This window comes from Nerophis ophidion, linkage group LG21 (genome assembly GCF_033978795.1).
Source record: "Nerophis ophidion isolate RoL-2023_Sa linkage group LG21, RoL_Noph_v1.0, whole genome shotgun sequence".
NCBI lineage: Eukaryota > Metazoa > Chordata > Actinopteri > Syngnathiformes > Syngnathidae > Nerophis > Nerophis ophidion.
The window spans coordinates 9184762-9200477 of NC_084631.1; the positions used below are offsets into that span (position 1 = coordinate 9184762).

At 45.4% G+C, this 15716-nt stretch overlaps 2 protein-coding genes across 9 annotated transcripts; both read right to left on the reverse strand.

The window, feature by feature from the left end:
• Nucleotides 1-214: 214 nt before the first annotated feature.
• On the reverse strand, nt 215-11870 carry dek (DEK proto-oncogene). 8 transcript variants are annotated; one of them, XM_061881805.1, is made up of 12 exons: nt 11758-11870; nt 9864-9968; nt 9693-9785; nt 9498-9607; nt 7216-7310; nt 7017-7146; nt 6652-6948; nt 894-1007; nt 758-827; nt 551-690; nt 396-464; nt 215-316 (listed from the first exon to the last, which is right to left on the reverse strand). In XM_061881805.1, the coding sequence occupies exons 2-12, from the start codon at nt 9946-9948 to the stop codon at nt 305-307; spliced, it is 1215 nt and encodes a 404-aa protein (XP_061737789.1). In that variant the 5' UTR covers nt 9949-9968; nt 11758-11870; the 3' UTR covers nt 215-304. The 8 variants fall into 8 exon arrangements, with proteins under 8 accessions (XP_061737789.1, XP_061737791.1, XP_061737790.1 ...); XM_061881807.1 differs by having other exon boundaries at nt 758-818; nt 6652-6951; XM_061881806.1 differs by having other exon boundaries at nt 758-821; nt 6652-6951.
• A 1128-nt stretch (nt 11871-12998) lies between these two features.
• Nucleotides 12999-15029, reverse strand: LOC133539445 (expansin-like protein 7). Its single transcript, XM_061881445.1, has 4 exons — nt 14992-15029; nt 13618-13973; nt 13442-13546; nt 12999-13378 (listed from the first exon to the last, which is right to left on the reverse strand). Exons 1-4 carry the CDS (start codon nt 15026-15028, stop codon nt 13340-13342), a joined length of 537 nt encoding a protein of 178 aa, XP_061737429.1. The 5' UTR covers nt 15029; the 3' UTR covers nt 12999-13339.
• Between the last annotated feature and the right edge of the window lie 687 nt (nt 15030-15716).

Sequence of the window (15716 nt, forward strand, 5' to 3'; positions counted from 1 at the left end):
ATTTGCACAAAGTATCGGACCGGTATCGTCGATACCAGCCTGGATTTTAGTCACATTGGAAAGAAAATCAGCAGTATCGCATATCCTTACTGCACACTCCCAGTTTGGAGTACATTTTACTGCATTTTGATGTACGTTTCAGTGTGAGCACTTGTGTACTTAAGTAAGAATACTGAGTGCAAGTACTTAGTGAATTGTACTGATGGAAGCATACTTTTAGTTGAAAGATTTTAATTAAACATGATAGAAAGGAAATGTACAAATGTTCTCACGATGCAACATAACTGTAAATCACGTCCACTCTTCATGTGATGAGCTGCGACACACAAACACTCGTTAATACTTTCTGTGTTTAAATGTGTGTGTGTGTGTGTGAGTGTGTGTGCTTGACTCACGGACTTGACCGACTGCTTGATGAAATTTTTCCTGCCGCTCAGGTCGTGATCAGCATACGTGTCAAACACCTGCAAAGTTTTCAAGCTGTCAACCAGTACGAGGAGCTAAGCCCCGCCCACCCCAACCCCCCGCCCTGGTAGGCGTGGCCACGCACCCTTTGGCAGATCTGCTTCATGGTCATCTCCTCCAGGTCGGCGTCCTTCAGAAGAGCGCGCACGGTCTCCTTCAGCTGCTTGTCACTCGGCGCTCGTTTGACCATCCTGCTGAGCGGCTCGTCCTCGTCCGACGTGTCGTCTGCGCCCGGCAGAGGTGAGAGTGGGCGCCGCCAGAAACGGGCCTGAGGCGTGCAAACGGGTCTCACCTGAGTTGGTGTTCCTGCTGCTGCTGTCGGCCTTCTTGGTCCTGGCGGCGGGTTTCTTCTTCTTCTTCTCCTTAGCCGGACAAAACAGGACGTTACTCAGCGTGGACAAACGCTATTGGGGGCGTCGACGGTTTACCTTCTCCTCGTTCTCGCTGTCTAGGTCGTCATCAGAAACGTTTGTCTTGAAACGCTTTCTGGGGGGGGCCGTTTTCTTGGCCGGCGTTCGGGAACGCTTCTTAGGCTTTTTTACCTGGTGAATTTAAAAGAGAATTTTGCCATTTTGTCCTTCACAATCCTTATGTAAGCCAAAAAACACATTTTTCTTTTTTCCATCCATCCATCCATCTTCTTCCGCTTATCCGAGGTCGGGTCGCGGGGGCAGCAGCCTAAGCAGGGAAGCCCAGACTTCCCTCTCCCCAGCCACTTCGTCTAGCTCTTCCCGGGGGATCCCGAGGCGTTCCCAGGCCAGCCGGGAGACATAGTCTTCCCAACGTGTCCTGGGTCTTCCCCGTGGCCTCCTACCGGTTGGATGTGCCCTAAACTCCTCCCTAGGGAGGCGTTCGGATGGCATCCTGACCAGATGCCCGAACCACCTCATCTGGCTCCTCTCGATGTGAAGGAGCAGCGGCTTTACTTTGATTTCCTCCCGGATGGCAGAGCATCTCACCCTATCTCTAAGGGAGAGACCTGGAAACTCATTTCGGCCGCTTGTACCCCTGATCTTATCCTTTCGGTCATGACCCAAAGCTCATGACCATAGGTGAGGATGGGAACGTAGATCGACCGGTAAATTGAGAGCTTTGCCTTCCGGCTCAGCTCCTTCTTCACCACAACGGATCGGTACAACGTCCGCATTACTGAAGACGCCGCACCGATCCACCTGTCGATCTCACGATCCACTCTTCCCCCACTCGTGAACAAGACTCCTAGGTACTTGAACTCCTCCACTTGGGGCAAAGTCTCCTCCCCAACCTGGAGATGGCACTCCACCCTTTTCCGGGCGAGAACCATGGACTCGGATTTGGAGGTGCTGATTCTCATTCCGGCCGCTTCACTTCATTTTTCTTTTTTATGCATTCTAAATAGTAAATAAACACTCGCAAAAGTTAGCTAACAATGGAGCCACTAACAGTTCCTCTATTCTGCCTATAAAGCGCTCTAAAAAGCCTCTATCAATGTTTTAAAAGCACGCTGTAAGTATATATGTAATGTAGTAAGATTCATAATATGTAATACTATTTTAAGAATGTGGTAACGTATTAAACCCACTACTACGGGCGGCGTAGCTCGGTTGGTAGAGCGGCCGTGCCAGCAACTTGAGGGTTGCAGGTTCGATTCCCGCTCCCGCCATTCTAGTCACTGCCGTTGTGTCCTTGGGCAAGGCGCTTTACCCACCTGCTCCCAGTGCCACCCACACTGGTTTAAATGTAACTTAGATATTGGGTTTCACTATGTAAAGCGCTTTGAGTCACTAGAGAAAAGCGCTATATAAATATAATTCACTTCACTTCACTACCGACCACACAGTCTGATAGTTTATATATCAATGATGAAATATTAACATTGCAACACATGCCAATACGGCCTTTTTAGTTTACTAAATGACAATTTGAAATTTCCCGCGGAGTTTCCTGTTGAAAACATCGCGGAATAATGACGCGTGCGCGTGACGTCTCAGGTTGGAGGGGACATATTAGCCCAGCACCACACACGGCTAAAAGTCGTCTCTTTTCATCACATAATTACACAGTAATTTGGACATCTGTGTTGCTGAATCTTTTGCAATTTGTTCAATAATAATGGAGACTATAAAGAAGAATGCTGTTGGTGGAAAGCGGTGGATTGCAGTGTTTCTGTCTTTGTTGTGAAGCTTGAACACAGAGCGGTCAAGCGAACATGTTTCTCCACGCCAACCGGCGAGTTTTTGGATGGGTAAATTGTGATATTAAGTCGGCTCTTACCGGAGACTTCAGTGGATTATGGGACTTCCTCCTGCAGCTCAAAAAGGCAGCTGTGATATTGGCTCCTCCAATGGCTTCTTTGAGAGACACTGGCGTATTATTTTTTTTTTTCCCCTTGGCCTCAGTCTGCACCCCCACTCCAGGGCCTAGGCTAAGACCGATTTTTTAATTTTATTTTAATCTTCTATTTTTTTCCTCCCCCCCCTGTTTACCTGTATGTCATCTTTTTTGTAAGGGGCGCTGGAAGCCGGCAGACCCGTCACCGATCCTGTTCTGTCTCCCTGTAATGTTTGTCTGATCTTGAATGGGATTGTGCTGAAAATTGTAATTTTCCTGAAGGAACTCTCCTGACGGAATAAATAAAGCACTATCTATCTATCTATCTAGCCATCCGACTTTACAATCTCACTAAAACACTATTAAAACAATAAGCAGATAAGGTATCTTCCAGAATTATCCTAGTAAATGTGTCTAATTACATCTGAAACGCTACCACTGCCGCCGCCTGGAGCCGTCGCTTTTTCTTTCTTTTATCTTATCCATGAATCTTTCATCCTCGCTCAAATTAATGGGGAAATTGTCGCTTTCTCGGTCCGAATAGCTCTTACTGCTGGAGGCTCCCATTATAAACAATGTGAGGATGTGAGGAGCCCTCACACCAGTGATGTCATCATCTGCGACTTCCGGTAAAGGCAAGGCTTTTTTATTAGCGACCAAAAGTTGCAAACTTTATCGTGGATGTTCTCTACTAAATCCTTTCAGCAAAAATATGGTAAAATCGCAAAATGATCAAGTATGACACATAGAATGGACCTGCTATCCCCGTTTAAATAAGAAAATCTCATTTCAGGAGGCCTTTAATTTCACAGACGCATCACAACCTTCGCTTTTCCTTCAACAACAACAACAGTACTAATCATGGCAGACTTCATGAGATACAAGAAAGACAACTTTGGGACAAACAATCCAGAAACTTCTATTTTTAAGGCTGAATATAACAATATAAGTTTTCGGTCCGGTGTGTCCAAACTGTTTCCATTGAGAGCCGCACACTGAAAAAGTCAAAGCACGCGGAGGCCATTTTAATATTTTCCTTTTAACTTATTTTTTAACCATCGGGGCTCCCTTCAAGTTGGGTCCTTGTGAGCCGGAATAGTCTGTCATAAAAATGTTGAAAACAAGTCATATTTTATTTTTGACTCCTGTATTCAACCCCTAAATCTCTACATCATCTGTTGATATGTTTTTTTTAATGACGTTTTATGATCTTTTTGTCCACCGTCCACTCACCATGGACAACCAAACTACCATTTTCCAAGTTCAAAATAATTCCAAGAATTCTCGGTGTCCCAAAGCTCTTTTTTTCACCTCTTCCTGGAAAGTTTTCACAGTCCGCATTTTTCAACTGTTTCTGACCGTTCCACCTTCAAATCATTACTCTTCGTCGGGACAACAAATGTTCTTATTTTTTCTTTCGTAAAAATGTACGTTTTTCCCGAAATTCCAAAATAACCAATTAAAATTCAAAACTACGTCAACATTTTTCAACCGTTTCGAAAAATTTCAACACCGACTCTTTCATATCATTTAGGACAACTATTGTATTATCTATATTTTCTAAACTTATTGTTTTATCCAAATTTCCAGGAAATTAAAATGGACATGGGGCGGCATAGCTCGGTTGGTAGAGTGGCCGTGCCAGCAACTTGAGGGTTGCAGGTTCGATTCCCGCTTGTGCCATCCTAGTTACTGCCGTTGTGTCCTTGGGCAAGACACTTTACCCACCTGCTCCCAGTGCCACCCACACTGGTTTAAATGTAACTTAGATATTGGGTGTCACTATGTAAAGCGCTTTGAGTCACTTGAGAAAAGCGCTATATAAATATAATTCACTTCACTTCACATATTTATCACCAAAAATGATTCCCGGACGCGGCACCACTGCTGCACACTGCTCCCCTCACCTCTCAGGGGGTGATCAAGGGTGATGGGTCAAATGCAGAGAATAATTTCGCCACACATAGTGTGTGTGTGTGTGACAATCATTGGTACTTTAACTTTATAGTTCTATAATGGCCGCTAAAACATTAGCTGCGGGCTACAAATGGTCCCGGGCCACACTTTGGACACCCGATTTAGAAGCTGTTTGCTTAACAGATGCAGCTTTAATGAAACACTAAGCATCATGTACCATGAATTGATTAACGTGGACCCGACTTAAACAAGTTGAAAAACTTATTCGGGTGTTACCATTTAGTGGTCAATTGTACTGTACTGTGCTATCTACCAATAAAAGTTTCAATCAATCAATAAGCAGTAGGGGTGTAACGGGACGTGTATTTGTATTGAACCGTTTCAATACGTGGGTTTCGGTTCGGTTCGGAGGTGTACCGAATGACACGGACATATTAAGTAGCGCACCATGAATTGATTTATGTGGACACCGACTTAAACAAGTCGAAAAACTTATTCGGGTGTTACCATTTAGTGGTCAATTGTACGGAATATGTACTGTACTGTGCAATCTACTAATAAAAGTTTCAATCAATCAAAAAAACAACACACGGCATGCTAGCAACGACTGGGCTATGATAGACTGACCACACCTCCTCTTTTCACGGGATATGTCCTCTTTTGCAGGGCTGTCCGGGTGGAGTTTATTAAATGCCTCGAATGTCCGGCATTTTAAGTTAGGGTTGCGTGTATTTTCAATGTACGTTCAGGGTTGAGAAGGGGTTAAAAACAAAACAAAAACGTGGTGCACGCGGCATCATTCGTGAGGGAGAGCGAGAGAGTTATGATAAACGCGCATGCGTCACCTGGCTCCGCTTTTTATCCATAGATTTATCAGATTTTATTTTTATTATCTATAGCAGGGGTGTCAAAAGTGTGCCCCGGAGGCCATTTGCGGCCCACAGCTCATGTTTTAAAGGCCCACAGCACATTCTAAAAATACTGTTAAAATAAACAAAAACATAAACAAAAGTGAAATAAAAAAGCTTAAAGGCTAAATGTAATTAAGAAAAACTTGCAACGTTGACTAATAAAACAAAGCTGTTTTTTTTCTTTCAAACTGTCATTGCCCAAAACATAATTTTGAATCAAAATCAATGTTATTATGAATTATTGACTTATCCAAGTTTCGGATTACTTCACATCAAATATTCCACTAAGAAAAATATTTTTGCTGGAAGATTTAGCAAATTTGTTAAATAAATAATCAAAAAATGTCTATTTTGTTTTCTTACCGAACCGAGATACGTGCCAAACCGAAATTTTTGTGTACCGTTACACACCTAATCAGCAGTATTGCTAAGTGCAAAATGAACATAAAATTATCACTTACTGCACAATGTCTGCTTTCACTGGGATAAAGACTGATGGGATGTTTATATCTTGCCGTTTACATGAAGAATTAATCACAATCCTCATGAAAGTAAAAAATTTTAAAAAGCGTCTTTTCATGTCTTTCTCTGCATGTCTAAGTTGGATGTCAAAGCTGACCAACTTGTGGGTTTATGTCCACAACCTTCTACTATGATTTATAATCGAGAATTTACTTTCACCAACTCAAAGGCGATGTAGCATCTCAATATGTTCATATAGCAGCATAAGCTAGTTAGCGCTCTGTGATCAAAGCTCTGCAAAAAAGTTTGTCTGCGTTAGCGCTTATGATAACAATACTGCTAATACTTGGTTAATATTTACGACATGTAAATAGAGTATTGTTAGCGAGTTTGGATTTTTTTTTTTTTAAGAGTCATTTCAGGGCGCAATAGTAGCTGCATTGTTAGCCGCCTCATACTTGCCATATTTTATGACTAAGAATGCATTAAAAAAAAAAGAAAAACCTGTACTTGTCCAAAAAGAGCGCCCTTTAAGAGGAACAAATAATGTGTGTGTGTGTGTGTGTGTGTGGCCATCTTCCGTCACCTCTTCATCTTCCTCATCTACGGACTGCTCAGACGACTCCTTGTCTTTTCCCGACGACTCTTCATCCTTTTCCGACGACTCTTCCTCTTTTCCCGACGACTTGTCCCCCGCCGCCGCCTTCTCTTCCTCGTCATCGGTGCTGGAGTCCATGACGATGGCTTTGGACTTGCTCCCCGCTCTGGACTTCTTGGGGCTGGACGAGGAGCGTCCCGCCTTGGCGTCGCTCTTCTTGCCCTTGGCGGCGGACTTGTCGGCAGACACTTTTTTCTTGGACTTCTTCTTTTTCTTGGCGGGAAGCTGCTAAGAAGGGGTTCAAGTCAGACCGAGGACCGGAAGCGGAACCTACTCCGGGGTCAGGCGCTCACCTTGCCGCTGTTCTTGGGCGAGAGCAGGTACGTCAGGATCCGGTCCACCATATCTGAGTGCGTCCCTTTCTTCTCCAGATCCAAGATGCTACAGATGACCTTCAGCTTGGCGTTGGTCAGATGAGAAGCCCTGCGTCCAATCAGGCCACGGTGCCAGGTAAGCGATGAGCGAAGATGCCGGCAAACCGCCGCGACTCACCTGAGAAGTTTTTCCCGCTTTTTCATGTACTGCTCGCTGCCGGCGGGGAAAGGGAAACCATTGAAGAGACGTAGGTTCTTCTTAACGGTGGAAATCTGACAGAGAACAAAGGTCAAGGTTAAAGATGTCCGATTGATATCGGCCGATAAATACTTTAAAATGTGATATCGGAAAATAGCAGTATCGATTTCAAAAAGTCAAATGTATGACTTTTTAAAACGCCGCTGTACGGAGTGGTACACAGACGTAGGGAGAAGTACAATGCAGTTGCGTCTCCCAGTCATACTTGCCAGGCCTCCCAATTTTCCTGGGAGACTCCCGAATTTCAGTGCCCATCCCGAAAATTTCCCGGGGCAACCATTCTCCTGAATTTCTCCCGATTTCCACCCAAACAACAATATCGGGGACGTGCCTTAAAAGGCCGGCCCAGTCACATAATATTTACGGCTTTTCACACACACAATTGAATGCAAGACATACTTGGTCAACAGCCATACAAGTCACACTGAGAGTGGCCGTATAAACAACTTTAACACTGTTACAAATATGCGCCACACTGTGAACCCACTCCAAACCAGAATGACAAACACATTTCGGGAGAACATCCGCACTGTAACACAACATAAACACAACATAAACACAACAAAACAAATACCTAGAACTCCTTGCAGCAATAACTCTTCCGGGGCGCTACACTATACGCTCCCACTTCAACCTCCTCATGCTCTTTTAGGGAGAGCATGTCCCTAATTCCAAGCTGATGTTAAAAAAAATTATGCACTTTTTGACTTCAATAATAAATATGGAAGTGGCATGTTTTTCCATAACTTCCATCCATCCATTTTCTACCGCTTATTCCCTTTAACTTCAGTTGATTTATTTTGGAAAACCTTGTTACATTGTTTAATGCAGTGGTTCTCAACCTTTTTTCAGTGATGTACTCCCTGTGAAATTTTTTTTAATCCACGTACCCCCTAATCAGAGCAAAGCATTTTTGGTTGAAAAAAAGAGGTAAAGAAGTAAAATACACCACTATGTCATCAGTTTCTGATTTATTAAATTGTATAACAGTGCAAAATATTGCTCATTTGTAGTGGTCTTTCTTGAACTATTTGGAAAAAACATATAAAAATATATGTGGGGCTTCACGGTGGCAGAGGGGTTAGTGCGTCTGCCTCACAATACGAAGTTCCTGCAGTCCTGTGTTCAAATCCAGGCTCGGGATCTTTCTGTGCGGAGTTTGCATGTTCTCCCCGTGAATGCGTGGGTTCCTTCCGGGTACTCCGGCTTCCTCCCACTTCCAAAGACATGCACCTGGGGATAGGTTGATTGGCAACACTAAATTGGCCCTAGTGTGTGAAAGTGAGTGTGAATGTTGTCTGTCTATCTGTGTTGGCCCTGCGATGAGGTGGCGACTTGTCCAGGGTGTACCCTGCCTTCCGCCCGATTGTAGCTGAGATAGGCGCCAGCGCCCCCCGCGACCCCAAAAGGGAATAAGCGGTAGAAAATGGATGGATGGATGGATGTAAAAATAACTACAAACCTGTTGAAAAATAAACAAGTGATTCAATTATAAAGATTTCTACACATAGAAGTAATCACCAACTTAAAGTGCCCTCTTTGGGGATTGTAATAGAGATCCATCTGGATTCATGAACTTAATCCTAAACCTTTTTTTCACAATAAAAGACATCTTTAACATCAATATTTATGGAACATGTCAAGAAAAAAAACTAGCTGTCAACACTGAATATTGCATTGTTGCATTTCTTTTCACAGTCTATGAACTTACATTCATATTTTCTTGAAGTATTATCCAATAAATATAATTATAAAGGATTTTTGAATTGTTGCTATTTTTAGAATATTTTTGAAAAATCTCACGTACCCCTTGGCATACCTTCAAGTACCCCCATTCGAGAACCACTGGTTTAATGCATCCAGCAGGGCATCACAACAAAATTAGGCATAATAATTGGCCCTAGTGTGTGAATGTGAGTGTGAAAGTTGTCTGTCTATCTGTGTTGGCCCTGCGATGAGGTGGCGACTTGTCCAGGGTGTACCCCGCCTTCCGCCCGATTGTAGCTGAGATAGGCGCCAGCGCCCCCCGCGACCCCAAAAGGGAATAAGCGGTAGAAGATGGATGGATGGATGGAATGTGTTCATTCCACGACTGTATATATCAGTATCGGCAATTAAGAGTTGGACAATATCGGCAAAAAAGCCATTATCGGACATCTCTAGTCAGGGTGCAACAGGCGCGCCGGCGGCCATCTTCCTACCTTCCCCGGCCGCTCAAACAAGATGACGTGCAGGGGCTTCAGGTCGCCGGGCTTCAGTTTGTTGATCTGCAAGTTGGTGCGCGGAATGTCCCCCAGCTTGTCGCCGCTTCCTGCACAGACAGACAGACGGACGGACGGACGGACGTTGGCCGGCGTCGACTCGGGCGAGGCGGTAAAAAAAAGAAGTCCACATACCCTCGCCGATCGTCAGCTCTTTATGCTTGGGCGCCTGGAAGTCGAGTCTGTCCACGCTCTTCTTGGCCCGCTTTCCCTCCACGATGACGTCCCCTGCTCACAAACACAGTGTCTAGCAAGCCCCGCCCACACCGCTTGACGGTGGACAAACAGGAAGTGGACCGGCTCTACCTGTTGACTTCAAGAAGGTTTCCTTTGCACTCAACTCGTCATCCTGCGATGTCTCCAGCAGCTCGGCCTTGAACTCGTCCGCCATGTTGCTCAGAGCAGCGCCACCTGTTGAACACACAGTCTGATAGTTTATACATCAATGATGAAATATTAACATTGCAACACATGCCAATATGGCCTTTTTAGTTTACTAAAGTACAATTTTTCATTTCCCGCGGAGTTTCTTGTTCAAAACGTCGCAGAATAATGACGCGTGTTTGACGTCTCGGATTGTAGCGGACATATTAGCCCAGCGCCACTTACGGCTAAAAGTCGTCTCATTTCATCGCATAATTACACAGTAATTTGGACATCTGTGTTGCTGAATCTTTAAAAATGTGTTCATTTAATAATGGAGACTATGAAGAAGAATGCTGTTGGTGGAAAGCGGTGGATTGCAGCTGTCTTTAGCACCGAGACACAGCCGGTGTTTCTTTGTTTGTTGTGAAGCTTTAACACGGAGCGGTCAACCAAACATGGTTCTCTACGTCAACCAGCAAGTTTTGGGATGGGAAAATTGTGATATTAAGTCTGCTCTTACCGGAGACTTCAGTGGATTATGGGACCTCCTTCTGTAGCTGTCAAAAAGGCAGCTGTGATCTTGGTTCCTCCATTGGCTTCTCTCAGAGAATCTGGCGTTCACCGCAGCCCTCCGAATTTCAGGTATGACTTTATAATCTCACTAAAACACTATTAACACAATAAGCAGATAAGGGATTTTCCAGAATTATCCTAGTAAATGTGTCTAATAGGGACGGCGTGGCGCAGTGGGAGAGTGGCCGTGCGCAACCCGAGGGTCCCTGGTTCAAATCCCACCTAGTACCAACCTCGTCACGTCCGTTGTGTCCTGAGCAAGACACTTCACCCTTGCTCCTGATGGGTGCTGGTTGGCGCCTTGCATGGCAGCTCCCTCCATCAGTGTGTGAATGTGTGTGTGAATGGGTAAATGTGGAAGTAGTGTCAAAGCGCTTTGAGTACCTTGAAGGTAGAAAAGCGCTATACAAGTACAACCCATTTATTTATTTAATTAATAACATCTGAATTGCTCATACTGCAGTTACCTGAAGCTGTCGCCGTTTTTTTTTTTGTTTTTTTTAGTGTTTCACTCTTAACTTTCCTCATCCACGAATCTTTCATCCTTGCTCAAATTAATGGGGAAATCGTCGCTTTCTCGGTCCGAATCGCCCTTCCTGCTGGTGGCTATGATTATAAACAATGTGAGGATGTGAGGAGCCCTACAACAAGTGACGTCACGTGCACATCGTCTGCTACTTCCGGTACAGGCAAGGCTTTTTTCTATTAGCGACCAAAAGTTGCGAACTTTATCCTCGATGTTCTCTACTAAATCCTTAGAGCAAAAATATGGCAATATCGAGAAATGATCAAGCATGACACATAGAATGGACCTGCTATCCCTGTTTAAATAAGAAAATCTCATTTCAGTAGGCCTTTAAAGTGAGGAGTCACGTGATCATAACACGGCTATCCGGATCACGTGACTTTGAGCTTCCGAGTAAACAATGTACATTTACGCCAAAGTAGTGGTTTAAAAAAAAAAAGGTTGCATGCAACATATAGATGGCGCCAAAAACAAAGATTACGTCGCAAATCGCGTGGAAAGTTCGGGAACAGCGCCGATGACTCCACGCAATAGATAAAAGAACCTTAGCGCTCATTTTTCAACGTCAAACTTTCTTGTTCATTTTGACTTCCAAAAGGACAGTTAGCACGTTAGCCTCACGTCCACCAATATTATACCAACGTATAACATGTTAGACAACTTGTAAAAAGCCACAGCAAACACAAACACGCACTTGGTGACGCTGTTGTGGAAAAAAGCTGCTAAAGTTGTTACCTTGTTGTCACGCGAGGAAGACACTTCCCTCTATTTGAGTCCTGATGGCGGTTTATTCGGGGGCGGGGCTACGGCCGCATTGTCTCCGTTGATTGGATAGGAGAGCAATGACGACATGTCGAACTTCTTCGATAGGGGATAGTGGCGGCGTGCAGAACTTGCTATCGCCCTCTAGCAGTCATAGCCTGTATTACGTCAACAACTCAACCGCAGTATCTCGGAGTCTTTCCCGGAAGTTCGTATGTTTTTAATGTTTTAAAGGCCTACTGAAATGAGAGTGTTGTTATTTAAACGGGGATAGCAGGTACATTTGTCATACTTAATCACTTCACGATATTGCCATGTTTTGGCTGAAATGATTTAGTAGAAAACATCGACGATAAAGTTCGCAACTTTTGGTCGCTAATAAAAAAGCCTTGCCTTTACCGGAAGTAGCAGACGATGTGCACGTGATGTCACGGGTTGTAGGGCTTGTCACGCCAAATTTCTTTCCCCCCTACAAAAAGAAACCCCCCATTTTTCCTCTAACGTCACACATGTTTCCTTTTACAGTGGGGCAAAAAAGTATTTAGTCAGCCACCGATTGTGCAAATTCTCCCACTTAAAATGATGACAGAGGTCTGTAATTTTCATCATAGGTACACTTCAACTGTGAGAGACAGAATGTGAAAAAAAAATCCAGGAATACATATTGTAGGAATTTTAAAGAATTTATTTGTAAATCATGGTGGAAAATAAGTATTAGGTCAACCATTCAAAGCTCTCACTGACGGAAGGAGGTTTTGGCTCAAAATCTTACGATACATGGCCCCATTCATTCTTTCCTTAACACGGATCAATCGTCCTGTCCCCTTAGCAGAAAAACAGCCCCAAAACATGATGTTCCCACCCCCATGCTTCACAGTAGGTATGGTGTTCTTGGGATGCAACTCAGTATTCTTCTTCCTCCAAACACGACGAGTTGAGTTTATACCAAAATGGATACATGGATGATACAGCAGAGGATTGGGAGAATGTCATGTGGTCAGATGAAACCAAAATATAACCTTTTGGTATGTGTATATATATATATATATATATATATATATATATATATACATATATTTGTGTTTGTGTTTATATATATATATATACATATATATGAATACGTGATTGGCCGGGAGTGTGGACGCCCCCCCGGCCCACACAGATTTCTGACCTAACGAGTCGCCCCATTTGGGCGTGAGCGTTGCTCCCAATGGGACATCAGTATCCATGTGTGTACGATGTAATCTGATTACAAATGTATGACAGAGTCCGACAATTGGATGATTGTGTTTATTGATCGTCTCACGTCCTTTATGCTGAGGTGATTGACGAGCAGGTTGCCATGGAGACCAAAGACCCGGTCTGAGTCACCGAGCCAAGCCCCAAAGGAACCACTTGGACTTGGACCTCCGGCATTCCTGGCCGAGGTGCTCCACCTTCCCCGCCGAAACATTAATCATTATTTTTGATCGATCAGCAAATACCGGAAACCCGCAAGAATTAAAAAAAAAAAAAAGCAAAAAAAAAAAGTTTTGTCCCGCGCCTTCGCAGACCCTCACATGGCGGCCATCTTGGCGGGCTTGTCCACGTCCTCCTGAAAGACAGAAGAGGGTCGTACCGATGTTCCCCTGACTCACGCGCCTCGGCATGGACTCACGTAAGCGCCGCTTTTGGAGGGCCAGAAGCGAGAGTGTGTGGTGTAGAGGGGGACGTCGTCAGGGCGCTCATGTCGCCCTTTAGAGCTGCAGCAGCACCACGACAGCTGGTGGGAAGAAAAAACGTGATCAGCACTGATCAATAATCAATAATAGTAGTCGTCATATAAGTAGTGACCAGTCCAACAAGCAGCAAGGTCAGTAGCAGCAGAACCAGGGCAGCCAGAACCAGCAGAGCGATTCCCCAACCGGGAACGCCCGCCGCCGGGGGCGCAGTCTTGGTGGTCGAGCCTGTCGTGGTCGAGGCCGTGGTCGACGCCGTGGTCGAGGCCGTGGTCGAAGCCGTGGTCGAGGCCGTGGTCAACGCAACGGTGGCAGATGTGTAGTCACCGGGGGTGCTGTTGGTTCCCGCAGATACAGGATGTGCCGTGGACTGTTGGGTCACGACGGGGTCCTCAGAGGTTGCCATGGTGGCGGTCGTGTTCGTCTCAGCGCCGACTGTCGCCAGGACGGCCGTCGTGGCAATGAACAACGCTGGAGACGAAAAGGAACAAACAAACACGGTAAAAGTCCAGTGAACGGATGGATGAGTCCATCCATCCATCATCATCTTCCGCTTATCCGAGGTCGGGTCGCGGGGGCAATAGCCTAAGCAGGGAAACCCAGACTTCCCTCTCCCCAGCCACTTCGTCTAGCTCTTCCCGGGGGATCCCGAGGCGTTCCCAGGCCAGCCGGGAGACATAGTCTTCCCAACGTGTCCTGGGTCTTCCCCGTGGCCTCCTACCGGTTGGACGTGCCCTAAACACCTCCCTAGGAAGGCGTTCGGGTGGCATCCTGACCAGATGCCCGAACCACCTCATCTGGCTCCTCTCGATGTGAAGGAGCAGCGGCTTTACTTTGAGTTCCTCGCGGATGGCAGAGCTTCTCACCCTATCTCTAAGGGAGAGCCCCGCCACACGGCGGAGGAAACTCATTTCAGCCGCTTGTACCCGTGATCTTATCCTTTCGGTCATGACCCAAAGCTCATGACCATAGGTGAGGATGGGAACATAGATCGACCGGTAAATTGAGAGCTTTGCCTTCCGGCTCAGCTCCTTCTTCACCACAACAGATCGGTACAACGTCCGCATTACTGAAGACGCCGCACCGATCCGCCTGTCGATCTCACGATCCACTCTTCCCTCACTCGTGAACAAGACTCCTAGGTACTTGAACTCCTCCACTTGGGGCAGGGTCTCCTCCCCAACCCGGAGATGGCATTCCACCCTTTTCCGGGCGAGAACCATGGACTCGGACTTGGAGGTGCTGATTCCCATTCCGGTCGCTTCACACTCGGCTGCGAACCGATCCAGCGAGAGCTGAAGATCCCGGTCAGATGAAGCCATCAGGACCACATCATCTGCAAAAAGCAGAGACCTAATCCTGCGGTCACCAAACCGGAACCCCTCAACGCCTTGACTGTGCCTAGAAATTCTGTCCATAAAAGTTATGAACAGAATCGGTGACAAAGGACAGCCTTGGATGGATGAGTCACATAACACAAAAGTCTCACCTGTGATCCATATTGCGAGCTCATTCCCAGACCACATTATGAAGTGTGTGTGTGTGTGTGTGTGTGTGTGTGTGTCACTCTTATAGCCACCTGCACGCCGGCAAACCACACCCACAAGCAGCCAGGAGTAATAACAGAGCACCACACAGTGGTAGTGTTGTCCCGGTACCGGTACCAAATTATATGTTGGTACTTTTTGGTACTTTTCTAAATAAAGGGGACCACAAAAAATGTCATTATTGGCTTTATTTTAACAAAAAATATTAGGGTACATTAAACATGTTTCTTATTGAAAGTTTGTCCTTAAATAAAATAGTGAACATATGAGAAAACTTGTCTTTTATTAGTAAGTAAACCAACAAAGGCTCGTAATTTAGTCTGCTGACCAATGCAGTAACATCCATCCATCCATTTTTCTACCGCTTATTCCCTTTGGGGTCGTAGGGGGCGCTGGTGCCTATCTCAGCTACAATCGGGCGGAAGGCGGCGTACACCCTGGACAAGTCCAGGTAGACAGACAACATTCACACACTAGGGCCAATTTAGTGTTGCCAATCAACCTATCCCCAGGTGCATGTCTTTGGAGGTGGGAGGAAGCCGGAGTACCCGGAGGGAAAAATACTGGAGCTAAGCAGAAAGGCAAACAAATGGTGCTAGCATGGAAGCTAGGAATACAAACAGAAAAAACTAAACTTGGCACAAAGGCACAAAAAAGGGAAAACAAA

What these genes read in the sequence shown, in the direction of transcription:
- dek (XM_061881800.1), bottom strand. Translation starts at nt 9,948, where the DNA reads ATGGCGGACGAGTTCAAGGCCGAGCTGCTGGAGACATCGCAGGATGAC. An exon ending in TAGATGAGGAAGATGAAGAG is followed by an intron (nt 1,008 to 6,651) that starts GTGACGGAAGAT and finishes TAAATTCACCAG; the next exon opens with GTAAAAAAGCCTAAGAAGCG. An exon ending in CAGCAGGAACACCAACTCAG is followed by an intron (nt 691 to 757) that starts GTGAGACCCGTT and finishes TGCCGGGCGCAG; the next exon opens with ACGACACGTCGGACGAGGAC.
- LOC133539445 (XM_061881445.1), bottom strand. Translation starts at nt 15,028, where the DNA reads ATGTGGTCTGGGAATGAGCTCGCAATATGGATCACAG. An exon ending in CCTTGCTGCTTGTTGGACTG is followed by an intron (nt 13,547 to 13,617) that starts GTCACTACTTAT and finishes TCTTCCCACCAG; the next exon opens with CTGTCGTGGTGCTGCTGCAG. An exon ending in CCTCCAAAAGCGGCGCTTAC is followed by an intron (nt 13,379 to 13,441) that starts GTGAGTCCATGC and finishes TCTGTCTTTCAG; the next exon opens with GAGGACGTGGACAAGCCCGC.